The following is a 23,389-nucleotide window of genomic DNA, read 5'->3' on the forward strand; positions in this document are numbered from 1 at the left end:
CTTCTATCTTCCTGGACTAAAACCTATTTAAATTCAAAACCACAAACCCATTCCGGTAACCCTACCCTCGCCGCGAAATTTTCACGTATTTCGAAGGACGTGTAATTTCTTATGTAAATATTTGATAGCGTCGAGTTTCGTATCGCAAATGCAAAAGTCGGAATTTATACACGCTTTGTTATGTTTGTTTAAAATATCGGGCGCTTGACGCGGTAAAGGGTTGAATTATTTTATTAGGGTTGTGATTTTGTTTGAGGTTAAGTGAAGGCATTGGCGGAGGTTTTTGGTTAGCTTCTTTGAGGACGAAAATTCATCAAACATTTTTTTTCTCCTCGTCAAATTCTACTCTATTCATGGTTTGGAAGCAAAATAAATTATATTATTTTGAAATTTTGCAAATAACGTGTCTTTTTGTTCACATGCGCGATATGTCGCGGTTTTTATTCAATTCATTATTCATTTGTGAAATCAAAAATGCTTATTCTCAGTCTTGTGAATACGATTTTTATGTTTTTGAAGCCCCAAAATTAAAAGCCTTTAAGAAGTATGTATTAATATGTTTCTTTAAAAAAAATATGTTCGTAAAATTTATTTAGGCATCTCATTCAGAGTGCCTGGATGAATTTTCAGTTCTCTTTCCCAAACTGGTACCCACCTACTGATTCCCAATTCCGTATCCAGTAATCCACTTAAATGAACGGGAACACATCAAGCCTTAACTGGTTAATTCTATTTACGCCAAACACTCGGGTCTTCATTAATATTTTCAAACGTTGCCTTGAATCAGAAACAAAAGCGGAGATTTATTTCCAGTCGCTTTAGCTCGGAGTGACCCAATTTAACTATTTTAACAGACCATGGACAATTTGACCAAAGATAGGTTATCGGTTGTCTGTGGTCATAGATATAGGAGATTGACTGGACAGTTCCATTTGCGGACTCTAAAGAATATGTGGGTCAGTAAGACAGTCGTTTTTATCTATGAGATAAGGCATTTGCTTTGTTGTGGGTCAATTACTTTGATTCGAAGCCAATATCATGAGTTTTTATAACATCATTTTAGGGCACATCTTCTAACAGCAAAAGTAGAGATTTTGCGGCACTTACCGTACCTTCAAGTTTGACAGAAATATGCAGTTTTATGGATTTTAAAAATCAATCAAATCAAAGCTTTATCAAAGATCAAATTAAGGGTTATTTTATCTGACAGTCCATTTTTCCTTAAACGGCATCCTGATGGCAATCTAAACTTCAAATAAATAAAACCGTTTTTGCCTTGATATTATTTCGGGTACATTCAAATCGATTTGGTAATACAATAAAGTGAATAGTGTACGTAATGACGTTCTCTGATGTACGAGTATGTAGCACTCGTAGTGATGCGGAGTGGAGGCCTTTTGGCACAGCTGTGGCATCGCATGTGAAGGTATACAACCAGACCTATACATACACGAGATGGATCGATATGAATTCTGTAAGGAGTTTTGTGATTTGGAGTATGGAATCTGTATTTAACACAATGAATATTTTAAATGGGACTAAAATATTCTACTTAAGTATGATCAAATATTTTTAGATATGATTAAATGCATTTTTGTTAGCAAACTGTTTTTTTACAAAAATAATCTTTGAAACAAAGTCATATTAGTACAGTAGCTTATTCAATTGATTTTTAAATAGGAAAAAAAACCATACGTTTCTGCTACACATATGTATGTGAAGATTTTTAATAAAATCTCAGTTTTTCTATGCTTTTTAATCCCATTCTACGGGAAACGACAAAAGAGCAACAAATAACCTAGTTTCAGTTGAAAACTCTTGATCATAAATACTCTAATATTAACAGAAACCGTAAATTTAAATCACCATCGCCAAGGGATTTGTGAGTCATGAATTATTTACACGAAGATAAAGAGATTATTATACCTTCGGTTATACGTATGCTTGGGGCGGTGATTATAGTCTCTAGAAGTGACGTACAGAGCTCTTTAGAGAATACTTGAAGCTGGATCATTTTTGTTTTAAGCTGTAGAAAAATATATTTTAAAAGTTTAAAAAATATTAGTTCTTAGATTGAATTGGAAAAATATGATTTGACGTCATCGTAATGGAAGCGTGTTGAAATCAAAAATGGAAATAATGTGATCAACAAATTGCAATATCAGTATGGAAAATAGAAATTTTGTTCCAAAAAATATTGAATTGCAATTAAGTGTGACCCAATTTATGTAAACGTATAGACTGTCAGTCAACAATATTAAAAGCAGTTGACATAATTAAATGACTTATTAGATTAGAAATAACGATCGATCAGTCCGCGTTCATACATACATTAGCCTATTTCTCTAGGGCATCTATCAATATAAATAATTAATTATACAATTGACGGGCCTGTTGGTCTAGTGGTTAGTGACTCTGACTGCTATACCGGAGGTCGTGGGTTCGATCCCCGCCCAGGACAAATATTGTGTGATGAGCATGATCATTTGTATTTGATCATGTCTGGGAGTAATTTATCTATAATATGTATGTATTTAGAAATATATAAGTAAGTTTATCAGTTGTCTGGTTACCATAACACAAGCTCTGCTTAGCTTGGGATCAGATAACCGTGTGTGAGTTGTCCCAGAATATAATATTATATATTATAATTATATTGAATATATTAATTATGTATAACATTCCGTTGTATAATTTATAATATTGAAGCTGAGTGCACATGTTCTTATTAGGTTCAACCAATGAGTATTTTTATACTAAAACTAAAGTTTAAAGTAAAGATGCAATAGTGAAGAATAACATGCGATACATTGCGGGAATATATTCCTCTACTTTACTAAGTATAACAAAAGATAACTGAGGAGCTAGATAAAGCGGCACATAAGAATGAAAAGCGATAGAAATCTTGAAAAGCATGGTAATGACATTCAAGTTTGACGTATGACGTGATTTTTACAAGTCAGTTCAGAAAATTGAAGCCATCCGTCAGCATTATCGCTCATACATATATGTATCATTTATCTACACGAAACATACTTACATATCCAACCATCTATATTTTGTATTTTGACATTCAAATCTTAATATATATAAATTACGTGTTGTTACGTCACGTTGTTTTTCCGCGATGGACTCCTAAAGTACTTTCCAGATTTAGGATAACTTACATCTCAATTCATAGTCGCAATATTATAATCTTGCAAATTATTTATCTACAACCTACCCTCCTACCTACTACGCAGACGAAATCGCTGGCATCAGCTAGTATCACACAATAGACTGTCACAAAATAACACAATATTGTAGCAAATAAAATAAGACTTGTTTGACATTGTTTTTCCGACCATAACGAAGATTAATAGTGTTTATCTAGTTTTTTTCTGATTCTTGTACTAATAAGAATTTTGTTTACCGACAAAACCTAGACCAGTAACTCGTTATGATTTATATCTTTATTTTTTTCAAAAAGTCTAGACCAAATATCTTACGTCATAAGTTACGCAACAGTTAGTACTGGCTGTCATGATGTATTGTGACGTCACGATTCAGAAAAATAAGGCTTATTATGAAAGGCGAAGAAAGCTGTCTTAACTTTGATTAATAGAATGAGAGCGATGATATTAACCTTCTAGATTTAACTCTGCTTTTTGTTGCCACCAGCAAGCAGTTTAGTTTTCATTCAGATTATTTTAGTGTTTGTTGTTTTATCATCAGCCTAGCCTTTTCCCAACTATTTTGGGGTCGGCTACCAGTCTAACCGGCTTCAGCTAAGAGCCAGTGGTTTACAAGAGCGACTGCCTCTATGTGACCTCATCAATCCAGTTACCTGGGAAACACGGTACCCCTTGGTTACACTGGTTGTCAGACTTTTCAGGCTTCCGACTACCTGTAACGACTGTTAAAGATGTAGGAATAACAGCCGGGACCCACAATTTAACGTGCCTTCCGAAACACGGAAGTGTTTGTTGTTTTAGTATCGCAGAAATACCGCATCATTCATAAAATCTAGCTATTAAAATTCTTGCCATATTTCTCGGTGACAAACTTCCAGACTTAAGTTGTAGCTTTTTTAGTTTACCTTTTGCCTCAGTACGAATGCTAAATTTATGAGAACAATAAACAATGTAAAACAGAGATAGAGATCTGACATGAGTCACAGTAAAATGATCAATATCTTTTATAATAGGGGTCCATATATGAGCTATAAACTATGCTCATGAATACGGTTAAACACATGCCATGTCAGTGTATGGAACACAGGCCATGTTTGCAATTATCCCATTACAATTTCAGCTAATTTCAAATGCTTTAAATGCCCTGTCCCGACATGCGTTCGCGTTTCATAGCTGGCTCTGATTTCAAATCATTACTGGCACGCGATTAGCTTTCATAGTTGGAAACGTAAAAGGTACCAGTTCCGTTGTAGTTTTGTGTTAAAGATAATTCGATTTCAGTTTATGAAACATCTATTTTATTTTAGTTTTTTGTGCTTTTAGGTTTTTTTTTTTGAAAGTGTCAACATGTATTAATCTACTTCAATATAAAACCAATTTATGCTGTTTCCTGGGAGGCTTTGACTACTTGATTCTCCTGACATATACAATGTTTGAGTTTGTGGCGTGGCTCTATATAAATACTTGTTCTTACCAGATCCTGAATGATTATAAAGTTTTTTTTTAGCTTGCAACACAATTTTTCCTTTTGATTTCTTAGGTTTACCTTTAAAACAGTTTCTATAGCTTAGAGTGTAATCTTAATGTTGCATTGTCTTGCGGACTTTTCCTAAATTTACCGTTCAATTTAAACTTTCTTCATTTATTTTCCCTCACATGACAAATTTTCTTTCATCTTACTCTCAAAACAGTCCATACATATTTTTACCTCGCAACGTAAAATGCTTTTTATACAATCCACCTTTAGGAAACACGTAAACTGAGAAACATCTGTAGCAATACGTATCTTATATTAGAGTCCCCATATGTTGCCGTCTATTGCTTACGACCTCCACGGGACAAACCCTACAACGTCAGGGGGCATTCATTGACGAACTTTTGTCCCAACTCGTCCTAACTTGTCCCAACTTGCCCAGACGCGAGGGACGAATTACTACCAAACGCACGAACCCTCATAAAGTAATGCTTATTAGCTTTCGGGGGTTGAGATGACTAAGTCTACATATTATTTTATACGATTCGCTAACTTAGCTATTGTCAATTTTATTATAGGTGTTAGAGTATGTTTAGGCAGTCGCTCCTTGTAAAACACTGGTACTCAGTTAAAACTGGTTAGACTGGAAGCCAACCATAGTTGGGAAAAGGCTAGGCCGATGAGTATGTTTAATCTGAATGCGTAGATAGCCGAGTGGTTAAGGTCACCCCAGCTAATCTACTGAAAAGAATTTTAGAGAAACTCCCGCGACACAAGAATTAATTATTTTTTGCGAGAAACCAGGCAACCAACCGGTTATACGTACTAAATACCTCCGGTTTGCAGATAGTGACAGTAATAGAATGACAAATGTATGTAATGTTAAATCTGAATCTCGTTACCATTAACAGTAACTGTAGCAACAAAACAGAAAGGCTGTTCTTCAACAGACTGAAGTTATGCAGCATGTAAAGGTAGTTTTTTTAATTTATTTTCAAAAACATGTTGCTGAGGCATTCTCTCCCAGTCAATGATGAAGAGATATTTTTGTCAAGTAATAGATGTATAGCCAAGTTCGAGATAACCTAAATGTATTCTCTAGTGAAATAAAATGAAATGAAATGAAATCATTTATTCCGCAAATAGGATATTTCATCACTTTTACATGTCTTTTATGAGAACGCTGGAGCCGACATTTAATATCTGACTACCCAGTATCACAGTACTCTATCCAACATATAGTTAGATAATTGTCATTTACCTAAAACCAGTCTCGCTCAACAACAACTTCTGTTATTTACTAACCCTGTGGTTCGCATCACAAATTACAGTGTTACCAAAATAATTAGGTATTAGGCAACACCTGTTATAATTATTTCTACCATTTCTACCAATCATTACTAATTACCACATACAGTGCTAAGTAAATTACTGTGGAACAGTTTGAAACATGTGGTAACCGCAATTGTGAGGTCGTTCATTTATTTGACACATTGTTACGAAGTTTTCAGACGAAATAATTGGGGTATTAAGTTCAGTATAATTATGTCATTTGACTTGGTGATTTTTATTTTACCGTTGTTGGAGTAAACGTGTGTTATGAATTTAAATTACCCATAATGAGGGCTAGTTGGCTAAATAAGTTACTTTAGGAAAACCCATTTTCCAAATTTTCTTTTTCTGCTTTTTATTTAATTTTCCGTGTATCTTTTCTTTTGTAATGTCGACTATGTACTACAGTTAGTAATAATTAACAAAATAGAACCATTATTATTATCATACTTCCGCCCGGTCATGAAGACACTTAAAGCTCTACATTTTCAGAGCTATAATTTTAAGTATCCTAAAAAGGGCATAATTTCAACTAGTTACTGGCCCTCATCTCATATTCCCGGCGATACCGGGTTAATGCTGGGCCTCCATTAGCGGGATTTATGGACCCTATCACTATCAAAGGACCTCTGAGGGCATCCTTTACCTTTCGCAGCGATATCCACTTAATTAATGACTTTAAAGCCGTGAATTACTTTGAATGAAATGGATTTTAGATGGTAATAGCTAGGCTTGTTTAATGGATTCATGTTAACGGGTTTGTCGCTAAATAGTATAAGATAAATTGAGTAGTCTGCTGGAGGTCACTCGTCCATACGTCTCTCTCTTCTAAACTTGGGTCTTGGCTCTTTTTGAAAAAAACTCGTGATAAATTACTTTTTACAAATAATATGCTACAACGTTTAGAATTGTAATTTTAATCGTATTATTTATAGTTACTCCCCGATATATCTGACAAAATCTAAAATATTTTCTTCAATTTTAAGAAATTTTAACTAACTTCGAAAAATAACGACTCTCGCAACTAGGAATTTAGTCCCTGTGCGACAAAAATTCAAGTCAAATGTTTCATAGCTCAAGCTTTCATAGATCACACAAAAGCTTGACGGGGGTTTAGAGATTGTGGGGTTCAAATCCACGACAGGTCACAGCTGCAGAATTTCCTAGATATTTAGGAAAGCTACACATAGTTCAGTGTCCAGTCCTACAAATAATCTTGTAACGTTTACTACCGGACATCCCTTCCTCTACAATTTTATTGCGTAGTAGTAAATCTAAATGAAGGCTTTTCACCCGTCACTCATTTTGATGCGGGTTGCTCTTCACTTAATTCTAACCCGAGTTAATTCCGGTGCTATGCCAAGTATTAGTAAATCATGTAGTGGATACATCCCTGATTCCTTTTTGGACAACAGGGAAGGATAGTTTTGAAAATGGCATGCAAGAATTACTTATTTGCACTTACAAGAAAATTAACTCACAATTTCCTTGTTATAATCAGTAATGAAAATTGAACCCCAGGAACTTTTTTCTGCGCCCACTTCCACTTGGGAACATTTCCTTCATTTCTTTCATTTTCCAGTCTTAATTATACCGGAACCATCGAAACAAATTAAGAAAAATACATAACAGTAAATACCGACTACATACCACTTAGATTACCAGTTGGCAAAAGAAGTATCGAAACTTCGCAGCTTGCTTCGACAAAATTTTGTCCAAAAAAAAAATCAATTACTTTTTTTTTCCCCGAGCATTTTTTGCTAAACTGCTGACCTGTTTCAAACGGGTCATTAAGAACTATAAAAACAGCTGGCTCGTCCTCATTAAGAGAGTATTCCGAGGCAAGTCAGCCGTGCCTACAGTTAGTTGGCTCAGTGGCAACGATTAGGCAAAGCTCGACCCAAATGAAACCCTTCGCCGTGGTTTTTACGAGACACTCAGATTAATTATATAGCAGTTAGGACATACGTTGTGATGTTGGTCAACTGTAAATAATTGTAACGGCCAGGATAATACAAGGGTTATATAAATTCTTCATCGCCTTTAATTAATACGAGGGAAAAGCTATGATCGGGATAGCCTGACTAATTTCCGAGACCGAGAGAGACCTTAATAGTGATCTGAAACGTTGGCAGGGTCGTAAGTCAAACTGACGTCGGCGAGCGCGTATCCCTGCTGGCAGACTTGGCAGTCGCTCATCTTTTGCAGACTTTTACCAGAATACCGAAGTGACATTTGTATTTATATTCTAGAGAGAGAGAGATTCTACTTGTCACACCTGCCTCCAATATTAAACAAATGAACTCTATAATTACAGTTACCTTCACAATAAGAGTCGAACGTAAATATCCCGGGATAATGGATTGTGTATGCAAATGTGTGATATATAACCGGACGGGGGACTCCGGGATTATCGCGTCTTTAAAAAATCCCGGATATTCCGGATCGTTTATTTAAATGAGTCCGAATTAAACCCGGGTGAATTATGATTTTGTTTGTTTGAATAAATTATTTGGTTTTGGGATTGTACAAGTTTCATTTTATTTGTGTTTAAATTAATAGGGGATAATTATAAAAACGATTATGATGAAGAGATTACAGGAATACGAGTTCTGTAATTATAATGTTTGGAGTTGTAATTACATAATTCATTTAAGAAAAACATTGCACGCAAGAGATTATATGTATGAGTACTACTTATGACCGACGACCTCCGTGGTCGAGTGGCGTACGCACCGGTTTCAAGGTGTCGCTAGCTCTGAGGTCCCGGGTTCGATCCCCGGTCGGGTCAATGTAAAAATTCTTATTTCTACATTGTCTCGGGTCTGGGTGTTTGTGGTACCTTCGTTGTATCTGAATTCCATAACACAAGTGCTTTAGCAACTTACTTTGGGTTCAGATCAATGTATGTGATGTTGTCCGCATTTATATTTATTTATTTATATTAATTTATTATTATTTATATTAATGACTGAAAAAAAGGGGCAAGCTTCAAACTTACAGCAGCAATCTCATTTTACGTCAGAAGATAATAATTATAAAATCATTATAGATTAGTTTTAACCAAAGGAAAACAACGACTAACAATAACATTAAAAAGATATTTTAAGAGACGAACATCCTCAAATTCTTGACATAGAAATAATACTCCAGATATTGTGATCGAAAAAAAAATAACATTGCAACTAAAAGAGAACAGTAGCTCTCCCTGAAACAGTAAATGTAGTCACAGAATTGATTGCAACGTCGTTCAATTGGCTGAAATAATGGTCTTTCATGGTCAATTGAAAGGCATTGAATGCCGTAAAGCCGGAGCAATCATGGCCGTTTTTCTCATTTCCCGCCTTTAGAATATATTGCTCTTTTTAAACAATGAAGACCATTTTTATGAATGTGATGGCAACTGGAGACTACTAATGAACTTGTTGGTTACTCTTTCTGTTATATTAAGGCTTTTAATAAGGTTGCTCTGCTAAAAACTAATAAACAAGCACTTTTAGGTGTTGATGTTAATAATATCTTGCGAAAAGACGTGGGACGTGTATGTATTTTAAGGTAACGTTTATAATATAAAATTGGTTATCCAACCGGCAATCGATCATTTAAAGCCATGTAACACAAACACAAACAAAAATATAGTTAAAAACACGTCAAAACAGAATTCCTAACTTAAAATTCAAGTAGAAAAACAAAACTTAAAAAATGGCGCGACACAAAATTATTTTGTTTTTTTTTCGCTTCATAACGTGCTAATCCAATTTTTTTGTTCCAGATTTAAACATGTCCGTCTCCGAGTTCCGACGAAAGAAGCTCCTTTATGTCTTCAACGTTTTCTTTGGTAAAGTAATAAAAAAAATCGTAAGAAATTTCAGGCGTTTTTACAAGGCTTGTTAAAACTTTGGTCGTTTTTCAGATGTCAATCAGAGCGGCACGATAGAGAGAAAAGACTTTGAACTCGCTATAGAGGTAAGTTTTAACTTTAAAAGCTTTTATAATCAGTTTAATGTTTGTCGACAATATGGGTTTTTGAAGCTAAGAAAATGTTTAAACAAAATTGTGTTAAACTTGTTTTTAAGTATTTTTAGGAGCGGCGACTGCTTTTTATGTAAACATATTTAATTTCTACTTTCGTCGTTTATCGTAACGTGATATTCAAGAACAACAATCATTACTTATGTTTAAATGTTGTTGTGTACTTATGTTTGCCCTTTATTGCAACTGAAGACTTCAAATTTCCACTACATTTATTCTAAACCTAATCGAAAATAGAGTAAGCAAATAGTTTTATAAATCTAAAGTATAACCGTTTGAAGTGACTTTTCTTCATAGTTACATTATGCTCATAAGTCATAACACATTTACATAACACGCACGAGAACATTCATATTCCAAGCAATCATCCTCCAACTCATATTCTTTTCATTGTCGTATTGAAATATGTTGCCAATGCCATATTGCCATACAGTATATGTGCCAGACAAGATTGGCATCATTGGCATTGTTCGGAATGGCAATACACATAAATTGCGGGTTTGTGAGGTATAGCTAATCTAAACAGAGGTTTGTAGGAGCGCCACAAGGCATTGTTTATTCGCTGTTCGGGTAACACCGATACTGATTTCTAGTTACAAGTGTTTGTGAACATTTATAGTGTGGACTTTTTGGCGTTGGTGTTTCGTATAGGTAACTTTTTAAATATGATAATTTAGCTTTAGTATGAGCAGCGATGGAATGTATTATAACTAAAACGGCTGAACGTAAATTCAATTCTTTAAATGAGTAACATTATTTCTATAATATATTTCCGATCGTATAAAAAGGTATCTTAGCGATAGTAAAACAAGTACTCAAATTAAATTATATATCAATTTTCTTACAGCCAGTATTGAAATCACTGAAACTACTTGAAGTTTTATCTATGTATGGTTTAATAACAATATTTCGTATTTAAACGTTCAGAAGCACAGTTAGCAAAAAAGTTAAACTACCAAACATTTTTTAAAACATCCATAATATTGGTGTTTAGTAAGTTTTCAGTAGAATCTTGGTGTTAAAACTACATTGTTTTCCAGTCCTGTTACTAAGGTACTACATTCGATTGTATTCAGGAGTTTATTTTACTGTCGCTACATCGGATTTACGAGAGTAAAGTAACTTTTTGACTGCCGAAGGCAAATTGTTTTGAGCGAGATTTATGACGTCATAAAAGACTTTTGAAAACGTAACTCATGAATGTCGTAACACTTCTTAAAGTACGCAAAGTTTCAAACTTGTGAAATGACATGAAGATTAAACTTCTCTAGAATTTACTCATGATTTAAGTACTGCCAGGATATTATGAGTCTACTATTACTGAAAAAAATATTATTTTTCTATCAACGCCATTGTTTTCGCAATCATTCAAACTATTTCAAAACATATGCCTAAAGATCACACTTCAAAATAAAACTAAAAAATTAAATCCCACAAATTTTGATCCAAAGTAGTGCAGTGAAGTCCACAATACTTTTACTTATTTTAGAAATTGAAATCTAAAATAACACATAATATACGTAAATGATAAAAGTTAAATTATTGCCGGACTAGTTTTAATTCCAGCGAGAATCCTTAATCATGAGCTGACATGATGCAAGGAGATCGCGACATAATCCTAAAAAGCTCCTTCGTATTAAGCATTATTTTAAGAGGTCTCATTTTCCTATTCAACAACTGAATCCAAATTATACCGAGAAACAATCATATTATACATACCATCAATATAAATTTGAGTAGAGTCTAATTTAGAAGATCAAATACCACCACAATAGGCATGCAATTGCCAATCACAAAAGCTAATTAATACCGTACTACACCAGGACAAAGCCTATTTAGTTTGCAATTTCGAGTTTGTGTAGTGCTAATAGGAGTTCCAGAAATTCTCGGTAGCATGTTCGAAATTATACCCGTTGGATACCAAGAAACTTGAGTGTTGTTACATGGAATTAGTGATAATTTGCAAATTTTAGAATGTAAAGTTAGCTACTATTTAGATAATGACATGGGAAAATGCTTTAACCAACCATACTGGCTGGATAGAAATGGTCCGATTAAAATTGTATATAAATAATCTATTGGAAATTTTTAATCTTTTACATAACCTTTTAATATTTTTTTTAGAAGCGATTTTGGTCCACAAAAACTTTAACGACACTAATAAAAGCAGTCAGCTGAATTCAATATACGATTTTACGAGACTTAACTACTTAAAATAGTTCATCAACTAACTATAGATGTTATATCTTCGTCCAATCCTTTGTTCCAAAATCGTCTATGATTGAGACAGGCATATTGATTGTTAGCCAAAGCAAAGTGACGTTAATAGCAATCATTTTCACATCACTCATTTGAGTAAACATTAATCAATCCTCTAGCATGTGGGATTGAGGTCACGTGGACGCCAACACCACTATGTTCTGTAATATGAAGGTCGGTTATTACAAAATAGTAGAGAAGATAAATGTTTAGGGATCATGATGATTAGGACTATTTCGAATACTGCAGCTGTGAAAAAATAGTAAATGTTATTGAATCTGAGAGTGAACCACATACTTTCCACCTTTCAAGCATGCAGAGGACTTTTAATAAAAATAGCAAATGCGAAACTCTTTTCGTAAATAGTTTATTTATTTTTATTATTACACACAACGTACAAAGACTACTAAAGTGTAATAATATACAAACTTATAACACATTTTGTAAAATACGACAGGTACAAAGGTACCTTTTTATATTTTTATAGTCTACAACACTGTAATTCATGTTATTATTTCGTATAGAAAATCTGCCACCTCCGGGGATGGAAGCCCGGAGACCCCAAGAATACGGAGACACACGAGATCATGATCAAGATTTGGGATGGACTGCGGAAGAGGGCTGACTCCAACAAAGATGGACAGGTTTGATATGAATTTCATTAATCCTGATCATCAGCCCATATCCGTCCACTGCTAGACATAGGCCTCCCCAATTGCACGATAGTAGATCTATTATCAATTTCATTAGAACACCATAAAAAATGATTTGAGGTAAGTAGATAGTTTAGAAAGATTGGAACACGGCCCTAACTAAGCTTTGGACAAAATTACATAAATGCCGATGCACCTATAAGAGATAAAGTGTTGGAGTTTTTAAAATGTTATCATTTGAAGGTTTTCCACCCATCATGACACGAGTAGTATATTTAAATTAGGTTAGGTTCTCAACTTCAGAGCTATTGATTCTTGTCGCTCGCTATTATTTTAAAACGAATTATTTTTGGAATCTCTTGAAATAGGACCTGAACGGTCTCGCCGGTAACTTTACCCATTTCACTGTCTCGGTCCAAACCCTACAGTGCTTTAGGGAATTCTTAAATTAAATTCATTTCCAGTTCGGCCTTCGGAACATTTTTAATGAAAGCGTTGTGCTAAAGGAAACTCAGGCACCTTAAAGAGGGTTAAACAATGTCTCATAAAAGTGAAATGCCTAATTTAATCAGAATCAAAAGGCAACTAGTTTGAAAGAGTCATTTTTTCTTAAGATAAGTCCGAACTATCAGTTTTGAAATTTAAAAATTAGGCTCATAAAATAAAATGAGCACTCTTCAGTAAATTTATACCAACATTCCTTTTTCTGGAAGCTGCTTGAATAAAATCGAGTTTTTATTTATACCCAAAAATTTGCAAGCAAGGAAGAGATATTCTTCATAAATCCTAAACAAACAATAAAGGTGACGCGAGCACGACCTTTCACCTAATTAACAGTAGGTATTCAAAATGATTTCCCCAAAAACAAAGGAACAACGTATTCCACTCATATGCAAAAACACAATTTCAGGCACACAAAAGATCTGCCTGATAAAATTAACCCAATAACGACGGGTATGCGTCCAAACCCATCGTGCTTAATTACGCGTACCTGCATCCCCTCACTTTCCTATTGCCAATGCCTGGCTTTTATTAGATTTTTTCGCTGCGTAATTTACTTATTGTTTCCCTCGGTCCTCGGCATTTTATAAACCGTAGCCAGCCAGTTGATTATATAAGTCTTGTTGATGTAATATGAAGTATGTAAATTGTTCCGCTAGTAATTTCAGTTAAGGTTTCGGAGCCGAAATGCTTTAATCATGCGCGCTTTCGTTATTATTAAATCGTGCTCTTCTCATCTTTGTTTGAGCAAAAATGAACGTAGGGTGCTGGAGTTAGATTGACTAGATTGTATTCTGATGTATGTACTGCTTCCCTGGTATCTTCACGAGATTTTGGAATCTGGCAAAAATGTTACGTTGTACAAATTTTTTTTTTCTGAAGTCGATCTTATTTCTTAACAAAATTAAACTATTGTACCTTATATCATACCATTATTTATAACTTCCACTTTTTTGTGTTTAAATTGTTTTATCAATGGAATTAATTCTAAAATCTGGAAATCAAATTCTCTCTCACATCTGTCAATCTTTTACATGTCAACTTTTGGTTACAAGAATGTTAAAACTTCAGAATGATTCAACTCTGTAGAAAGTTCAAAGTTCACGTGAGACTAATTCCGTCAGTTTTCTCTAACATCTCATTAATTTTGTGGTTCCTAGAATAAAGGACCACGAAAATTCACGAATTGAAGTACTTCCAGACTCAAAGGAATTTGTTACGTTTTTTTATAGTCTGGAATACAAATTACAAATTAGATCGGATTGCTTTCAAATTGGATCGAGTCGCTCGGAATCGTGAAAGTGCCTATTTAATCTCATCTCACATTACATTACGCAATTCACAAAACTGTTTTTAATGCTTTTGCCCTAAACTTTTTACGACATGCCAAGTGAAATACATGTTTTGGGATCGCGTTTTAGCATCTGTGCTTTAGGTTGGCGGCAAAGTTCTAATTACATTTTGATTTCTTTAGTGGTATCAGGCTTTCATTTTCCCATTATGCAACCATCTCCGATAACGAGGTCGCAAGTAGGATTTTTCATTTCTTGTTCTTTTATTAGGTTTCCGTCGAGGAGTGGACCTCCATGTGGAACGACTACGCCCAGAACCCTTCAGCGGCTCTGAAATGGCAGCAGCTGTATGCTCAGTTCATGTTCCAACTTGAAGACGCCAGTGCTGATGGCACCATCGATAGTGATGAGTTCACAACCGTCTGCTCTTCTTATGGCATCGACCCTCAGGAGTGCAAGGTCGCCTTCAACAAAATGGCTAAGGTAAGATTATTCCAGGTAATATTTCAGCATGACCCTGGGCAGATTGAGATGGAAGGAATGGTCCATTAATGAGCATTACTGAGAATTAGCAAAAAAGACAGAAAATTCGGTAAAACCCAATTAGTAGTTGATTAAATAATTTAGATAAAAACCGAAATAAGTAATGATTTTTTTTAAACATCCATTTGAATTTGAGTGACATAAAATTTATTGTTAATATCAAATTAAATGATGTAACGGTTTACTCACGCGTATTTATCGGGGTAGCCCGACTAGTTTCCGACCCAACCGGAGTCCTTAATCATGAGCAGACGCGGCGGGATCGCGAGTCGAAGTCGAAGTCGAGTTCGACTTGGGCTACCCCGATAAATAATTTAATAATGAATCAGTCTCACGATAGTTATTATAAAAATATCAAATTTATTTTTCTTTTTAAATTACAAAGGCCAGATCAGGACCATGATTTTTATGCTTTAGATTTTAAGATAAAAGCAAATTAGAATTAAGTAGTCTGTCTAGCCTTGGGGGAACATACACTATAAAGGACAATGAATCGTTTATAATTTTAATCATAATCTTCTTTTTAATCCCGCTTGTTAGTCGATTTTGTTACAAAAAGTTTGAAAATCTTATAAGAACAAAAAATCCTGAACAATACGTCGTTCAATGTTAATATTTCAATATTTCAGATCATAAATAAGGGTCTTTCTTCAGCTCAAGTTATAGGACTTAGTCACGATATTCTTGTCTAGATTTTATGATAACGATCCTGATTTACTGATATTTTTATGGGTTTCTATTAAGCCAGTATCATGAACTTTGTTAAGTAGACTATAAAACTCAATTAGCATACCTTTTATGGAAAGAATTTCATTAATATCATGATCTGTACTAGATAGTGATCTTACGTACAAACGAATATACATTTAGTTCCCTTTTTTCACTTTAATCTTTACTAATTCATTGAACTTCTAGATATTCGTCTCTTTTTTAAATTCGATCATGATTTTACACTTAACAGATAACCGATGCACCAAAATATTCATTGCCTGCACTCAGCGAGATAAAACGATCCAAACAATAAAAACAATACAAGCAATGCTTTTAGTTTAACGTTCGCCGAGCTTAAAAAAGCAAGAATTCGTGCTTCCAATATTGCTGATACACCTGCTATTTATTCTGCCTTGTCAGAATATTATATAGCCCCAATAACTTCGCGAATGGACGGATCGTTCTCATAAATTTTATTAAATATTGACTCGATAGCGTGGAACTTCGGGGAATCAATGCGAAAGTTGTATTTTTAATTGTAACTGTTAATTAAAAACGGTAATTGTTTATTTTGTACTGGCCTGAAAGTGAAATGGGGTGGATGTATGAGTTGGCAATTTGTAAATGTAAGCTTTTTGCAATTCTTTTTCAGAATTCGTTGGAAATGTTTCAAGTAGTATTTAATTTTTGTTTGTTTCTTTTTAATAGTCTTTATATTGATTTTTCTTTTAACAGGTACATTTTTGTGAGAACTGAAGTAGTTTGTATGACTGGCAAATTTTATTTCAACATAATGCATATTCTTCTGCCAAAACATAGTAACGCCTTGCAAATTATCAATGTAGGCAAAATGCCTCAGTATTCAATATACTGCATATTCTCGGATTTTTATGACCCTATTCCCATTCAGGTTTTATAAAAAATGAAAAAAGTTTTAATATTTTTATTAATTCTTTACTAGGGAAAGAACAGCGTCTCTTGGGAGGAGTTCCAGGAGCTATGGAAGGAGTACTTCTCCACCGAGGACCCCAACGCTCCGGGCAACTTCATATTCGGCAGAACAAGCTTCTAAGCACAAACACAACACACATCCACCAAAACAAGTGGAAATATGAAGATTCACTGACAAACCGTCTAACATTCCATTGATATATACATTTATATGTAATAAGACGAGGTTCGGCTTAGGGGTCCTCCACATCGCTTTACTTATCGCAGCGATCGAAGCTTCGGGAACATGTATGTGACCCCTTTATGTGTATCTTAGAGCCTTTGATCCATTCACGAGCTACAACTGTGACCGTCTCAGATGCTTGTTAAGAAACGCTCAATGGATAACGAACACCGTTCTACTCTCAGTGAATTTACCGACAATTTTAGCGTAGTGTCGTACACTCATAATTGGAATTCACGTAAGTCGTAAGACATTCTCGTTCGTGGATCAGAGGATTATAATATAAATTTTCATTTACGTGTGTATGTGTTCAACATAGAAATAATTCCTACATATTTCTCTTTAATAGTGGAACAATTTAAAATTTCATGTTTTATTACTAAGGCTCAAGTTTACTAGTACTTTTCAAATCTTTAGATTCTATTCTAATTACAACGAATGAAATTACTCACTTACTCATTATTATAGCATATCTAGTAGTCATATCTTATCGATCTTAAACTTTCTCTGCCGATTGTAGCCGAATTCAAAACTCTTTTTGTGAAAAATCGTGTGTTATTTGAAAATTGGATTTATGTAAAAATATTGTTATTGGATTGTAATAAGGGCTGTTACAAAAAATATTTCGAGAATAATAAAACGAGATTTTATTGCGATGATATTGATAACCGATCGATCGTGTGTCACAGCCCTTGCGTATGTTATCTCACCAGTTGTAATTTAATTGTTTTAAAAATAAAATGTTTAATATATATTGTTCTAGTCAAATGTTTTGTGATCTGAGAATCTATTGACGTTTCATCCTGTTAAGTCGCTATACTTTAGATATAATAGGCAATGATTAAATGTATGTAAATATTTGAAACTTTCATTTAATATCCTGTACCCTAATCTGTCACTTTTCCTCTTCAATAAGTGCCATAAAGGCATCCTTTTCTATGCTGTTACAATGGGTGGGCATCGATCAATCACTACAAAATGGTACAAAAACAAATTGGGAACAGATTGAACACGAAATTGATAGATCGATAGTATGTTGTGCGAATAATGGTATAAAGGTAAAAGTTTCTGACATCAAAATAAAATGAATGAACATTAAAAGTGAATTAATATCTAAACTAAACACAGCAACAAAAGCTGAACAAAACATTGGAAGTATATAAAACATTATCGTTCTTACATTATCTATCTATACTGAAGAATTCAACATTCTGAATACACGCTTCTGAAATAGGTACCTAAAGAGACCAGAATCACGTGAGACAAAAAGCGATCAAACATCTAAAGATACATAAACTGATAAACCATCCACGTGACTGGAACGGAACTAAGCGGGATGGTAGGTATATCCGAATGGTAGGCATGAGTGCCTAGGGCCCGGGCGCCTCGATATAACAGAGAAGTATCTTTTGGAATTCATTACATGGGTCTTCATACCGAAAAACAAAAAAATAGTCATATAAGTTCCAGATCCTTTGGTAGGTTCTATTAAAAGCTTGTACGTATATTTCCAGGCAATTATTAAGGTAAATTCCTAACATCTTTATCTTATACTTTACCCTATCTAAGTTCATCAAAAAGGGCTACAATTTTTAACATACTTTCGATACATCAGATTCCACCCATTTCCGCGCCGATTTTAATTTCCGATTCCATCAAGTTACACTCTTGAATATTTTTCTTGCAAAGCTTGTTGCTATGGTGATCGTTACCGTGTCATCATTACAAATGGAGTCATGATTTATTGGGGTTTTGATCATAAATGTATCCCATAGGAACAATTGGATGAATGGGAAATGAAAACGACTCATGGAAACAATAATTATGATTTACGTCATGTGCGATGGGATTGAGGTTATGAATAAAATTATTGTTCTAAATTGTGAAGTTTAAATGGATGTGAAGCAAGACTTCAATGTATTTGTGGCCTTGCCTAAGCGGAGTATCATATAATTTATGTTTCCTGAAGGGCTTGTTAGCGAATATAATAGAGGGTGTTATGTAGGTACGATAATAAAGTAAAGATTGAGTGAATATTACCCACTTGTACTAACTTTCGAAATGTTATATATTTTTTTTCATCTAGCCCACTGTGACCCACTGCTGGGCAAAGGCCTCTCCCAAATCCTTCCACGATTCTCTATTCTGACCATCAAATGAAAAACTAAATCTTGGTACGAAAAAAAATGCATAATTCAATTTTGCTTTGATCACATCACCAAAACTACCAAACTACCTAGGTAAGTAGATATTGTAGTGAACTACTTTTTCAACAAATAGCTCAGAGTAAGATTGCATAAACAAAAAGAAATCTACATTTTAGAAGAATGACCGCCTTCAAGCAATAAAGTTTCTACGTGAACTATAAACCATGCGGGTAGCCAAATATGTGACAAAAAGTGCCCGAGAATGAACCCAGAAAACTTGTTTCCATGACTACGTGCCAACGATTTATAATACCTGATTTTCAAGAAGTTACCCTTTGTTTGTACGTAAGCCTTCGACAAACTTTCGTTAGACGGTATTTTTTTTCGTGTCATCTAAGTAAACGCTTAGATTATAATATTCAGTACATTAATATTCAATATTCAGTTCACCTCGCTAAAGTGGATAAATGACTGTAAATGACAACACAAAAAATTACATCTATACTAATATAAAAAGCTGAAGAGTTTGAAAAAATAGGGCAGATATAAATCATAACTTATATCTTCTACCCACGCGGATCGCCCGAATAGACTTTTAACCTCGCCGCCCGTAATTAAGTCAGGAACAATCCGTAACTTTTCGAGCGATATCGGTAAATAAGCGAGAGATCAACAGTTCAACTAAATAGACATTGAACAATTCAAATTACTTCAATCTTCCTCTACCTATCACCTCAATTTTTTTTGCCGTTTATACCTCAACAATTTCATCATAATCCCCCAGTATATGGAAAACCCCTTTTCCCTGATGTTAATAATATCTAACTAGGTTTAAACCTCTACTGCTGACCACCACCTCACACCTAATGTGTTATCCACCTACTATCTTATATCAATATCAAGTAATATTACCGTAACGTTTTCACCAAGGATTTTGTATCCGGACTGCCGGATATTATCATATCATAATGCTTTGTTATGCTTACCTCTGCCGGTCTATTTCTAAGGATCGCCACTGAGGTAGGGTTGCTCTAGAGATGTTATTCCATTCATAAATTGAGGCTCAGGTGGGATCAATTATATCTAAGGTTGCATTTTAGCTGCCGAAATATAAATTGCAGGTATTAGTAGTTCTTTGAGTTAAACAGTTCTTGTCTACATCTTTCAATGACTTCTAAATGTCTTTTTTAATGGCAAATAATAGTTCGTCATCTATTTTGTCTATCGGTTTAATAAAATTAATCAATTTCAAGTTTTGATTACAGAAGATTAAAAAGACCCACTAAACATTACTTATTTTCTAGAGCAATCGCTTAAAATACTGATATTTTTGAATTTATATTTTCAATGTCGGTAACACTTCCAATTTGGCGTGCCACCGGTAATGAAGTGATGGCATAGATAGGGACGGATCAGGAGCGGCGTTCGTTAGACAGATTTCAATCACAGGTCAAAGCTAGATCTGCATTTGGTACTAACAATGCATACTCTAGTTTTGGGCTTAATTAGGTAATGTTTATAAAAAGAAACGATTAGTTCAGTTTTCAGTTTATATTATATAATATTTTCCATTGTATCTTCGCTCCTATTAGTCGCAGCGTGATTTTATATAGCCTTCCTTGATAAATGGTCTATTCAACACAAAAAAAAATCAATTCAAACCAGCAGTTCCTGAGATTAGCGCGTTCAAACAAACAAACTCTTCAGCTTTGTATATTAAGTATAGATAATACCTATATTTCTGTATGTAACTTTACTTATTAAGTCCATGTTATGGTCCATTCTAACATATTTTGCCTAAAAGATAAGCATTGATTTTATGCCATACAATAAATTATTACTTTCTGGCCGTACTTAGGTTACCCGAACATGGCCAATCTCATACATACAAATCGGTTTTGCAACTCATAAAAATCAAAACGAAATAAAAAACGACCAAATTGCGATATTAATATTTTGTCAACGTATTGTACACGAAAATGTCATCTGTGAAATGCGTATACATATAAATGAAAAAGCGATATTACTATTACATTGTACTATGGCTTATGGTCATAAAACTCTGAAAAAAGGTCATATATTATGTCAACCATACGAAAAGAAGATTTAAAACTTGGTATTTTCATAAAAGATGATTTGATGCTTAAGTGATAACAACATATGTACGCAATTAAGTTATAACTACACACAATAATTAATTTAACATAAGATAAACTACTATTAAGACAACAAAACAGAACAATAACCCAGTGTATATTATGAGTATAATACAAAGAATGTAAAGAAAATAAAATGATTCAGGAAAAACACAGGAGTTTTTAAACACAAACTTTCCCCTTCAACAACCGTAGCACAATCCATAAATCATTCAAAAACAAAGCTACACTAACAATTGTCGATAAAATTACCTGTCCATGCATAGAAGGTATCAATTTACTTTGAACAAAGCTATAAAACCTTCCTTGTTCTGTAACGAATGAGAGTCATTTGTCTTGGGGCGTATTGTACGGATATACCCCAGTCAATGCGTGTGACACCGCGTGCCTATATGTATGAATATGATGAAGTCTATCGTATCGGAGCATTGCAAAAGTACAAAATTTTATGGTAGTAAATATAATTATATGTTATAAATAATATTATAAGTTATGTATAGACATAAGAGATATATTATATAGATACAAGAGAGTATAACCTACTTAAAGTAATTGTACTTTAGTAAACACTAAAACTACAGAAAACAAAATACAAGTACAAATTCGTCCAATTCTTATGTAAAACAAATATTATTCTCAGTGTATAAACGTAAAAGAGTGATAAAAAAACTATATTTACAAATAAAAGTGACGGTGCTGACAAAAATTTAAATTCAAAAACCCGCGTCACCTAACGGTTCAATAAATAAAAGCACAAAAGCGCACTTTAATTTCAACAAAGAGTTCAAGCAACAAATTAGCTGCAACGAAGTCGTCGAGACTGCCGAGCCGCGAGTTGTGTGTTCTATCCCAGCAAGATCCATCACTTTTTGGATTATTTAAAACAATTCTAAACTTTGAAATTATATTTGCACTAATAATTTGAAGGATTGTTGGAATATATAATAATGAATATCTTCGAAAATATAACGTTCCGAAGGGCACGTTCTCATTCAATGTCGGAAATATTAACAGAGTCTGATTCACAAAACTCTACACTAGATGGCACCACTCACAATTTTCCAAATATATCAGACGAAAACGCTTGTGAACACACAGAGTTAAAGCAGCTGATTGAAAAACTACAGTCCGAATTATGTGACGTTCGGAAAGAAATAACACAGTTACGTATAGAAAATTCAGATTTAAGAAAAACAATAAATGGCATAACGGGCAAACAGGAGGCACCTGCACAAAAACATGCGAATGATGTCAAAACTCCAAGCAAAACGCCAATTCGTCGTGCCAGTCATACAACCAAAAGTGTAAACAAGAACCAGACTGGCAAGAAACAAAAGTTTAGCGACATCTCACACCCTGTAGCAACCATTTCTTCCGCTCCGACGGATAGTACGGAGCATAATATAAAACAAACAATCGATTCTACAGAAAAACAGCACAGATTATGTATCATAAGTGATAACAAGGCAAATAAGATCCTAACAAAGGCTATGGATGTATTCTTAAATTACAAAATATGTCATTATCTGACCCCAAACTGTGGAATTAAAATGTTATTAACAGGTTTGAAATCCAAATTGAAACACTATACAATGGATGACTACTGTGTAATATTAATAGGTTCCGAAGACTTTAAGAAAACAAAAAACTACATTGAACTGATTGCATATATTAGAAACAGCATCAAAGATATAAAAAATACGAATGTTATTATATGTCTCCCAACCTACAAATGTAATGAGCTAACCAATATGTTTAACTGCAGGATCGAAAATTTTAATCTCTTACTATGCTTAGATGTAATGTCCCATGAGTATGCTTATGTAGTAGACTCTAATTTAAATCTAAAATGTGATTATAATATGTTTCACAAACGGTCAGGATCTATTAGTAACAATGGTGTTTATACAATTTTAAACGATGTCCTGAATCTCATTACAGA

General features: G+C 34.0%; 1 protein-coding gene across 1 annotated transcript in view; it reads left to right on the plus strand.

Moving 5' to 3' along the window:
• LOC113493445 (calexcitin-2) overlaps positions 1 to 18,002 on the plus strand; it is a 30,751-nt gene extending 12,749 nt beyond the window's left edge. The window contains exons 2-6 of the mRNA XM_026871432.1: positions 9,752 to 9,817; positions 9,893 to 9,945; positions 12,795 to 12,914; positions 14,987 to 15,199; positions 16,932 to 18,002. Of these exons, the coding sequence (XP_026727233.1) occupies positions 9,760 to 9,817; positions 9,893 to 9,945; positions 12,795 to 12,914; positions 14,987 to 15,199; positions 16,932 to 17,042 (555 nt within the window). The 5' untranslated portion in view covers positions 9,752 to 9,759 and the 3' untranslated portion in view covers positions 17,043 to 18,002. The remainder of the gene's footprint in view (positions 1 to 9,751; positions 9,818 to 9,892; positions 9,946 to 12,794; positions 12,915 to 14,986; positions 15,200 to 16,931) is intronic.
• The last annotated feature ends 5,387 nt before the right edge of the window (positions 18,003 to 23,389 follow it).

This window comes from Trichoplusia ni, chromosome 4 (assembly GCF_003590095.1).
Source record: "Trichoplusia ni isolate ovarian cell line Hi5 chromosome 4, tn1, whole genome shotgun sequence".
NCBI lineage: Eukaryota > Metazoa > Arthropoda > Insecta > Lepidoptera > Noctuidae > Trichoplusia > Trichoplusia ni.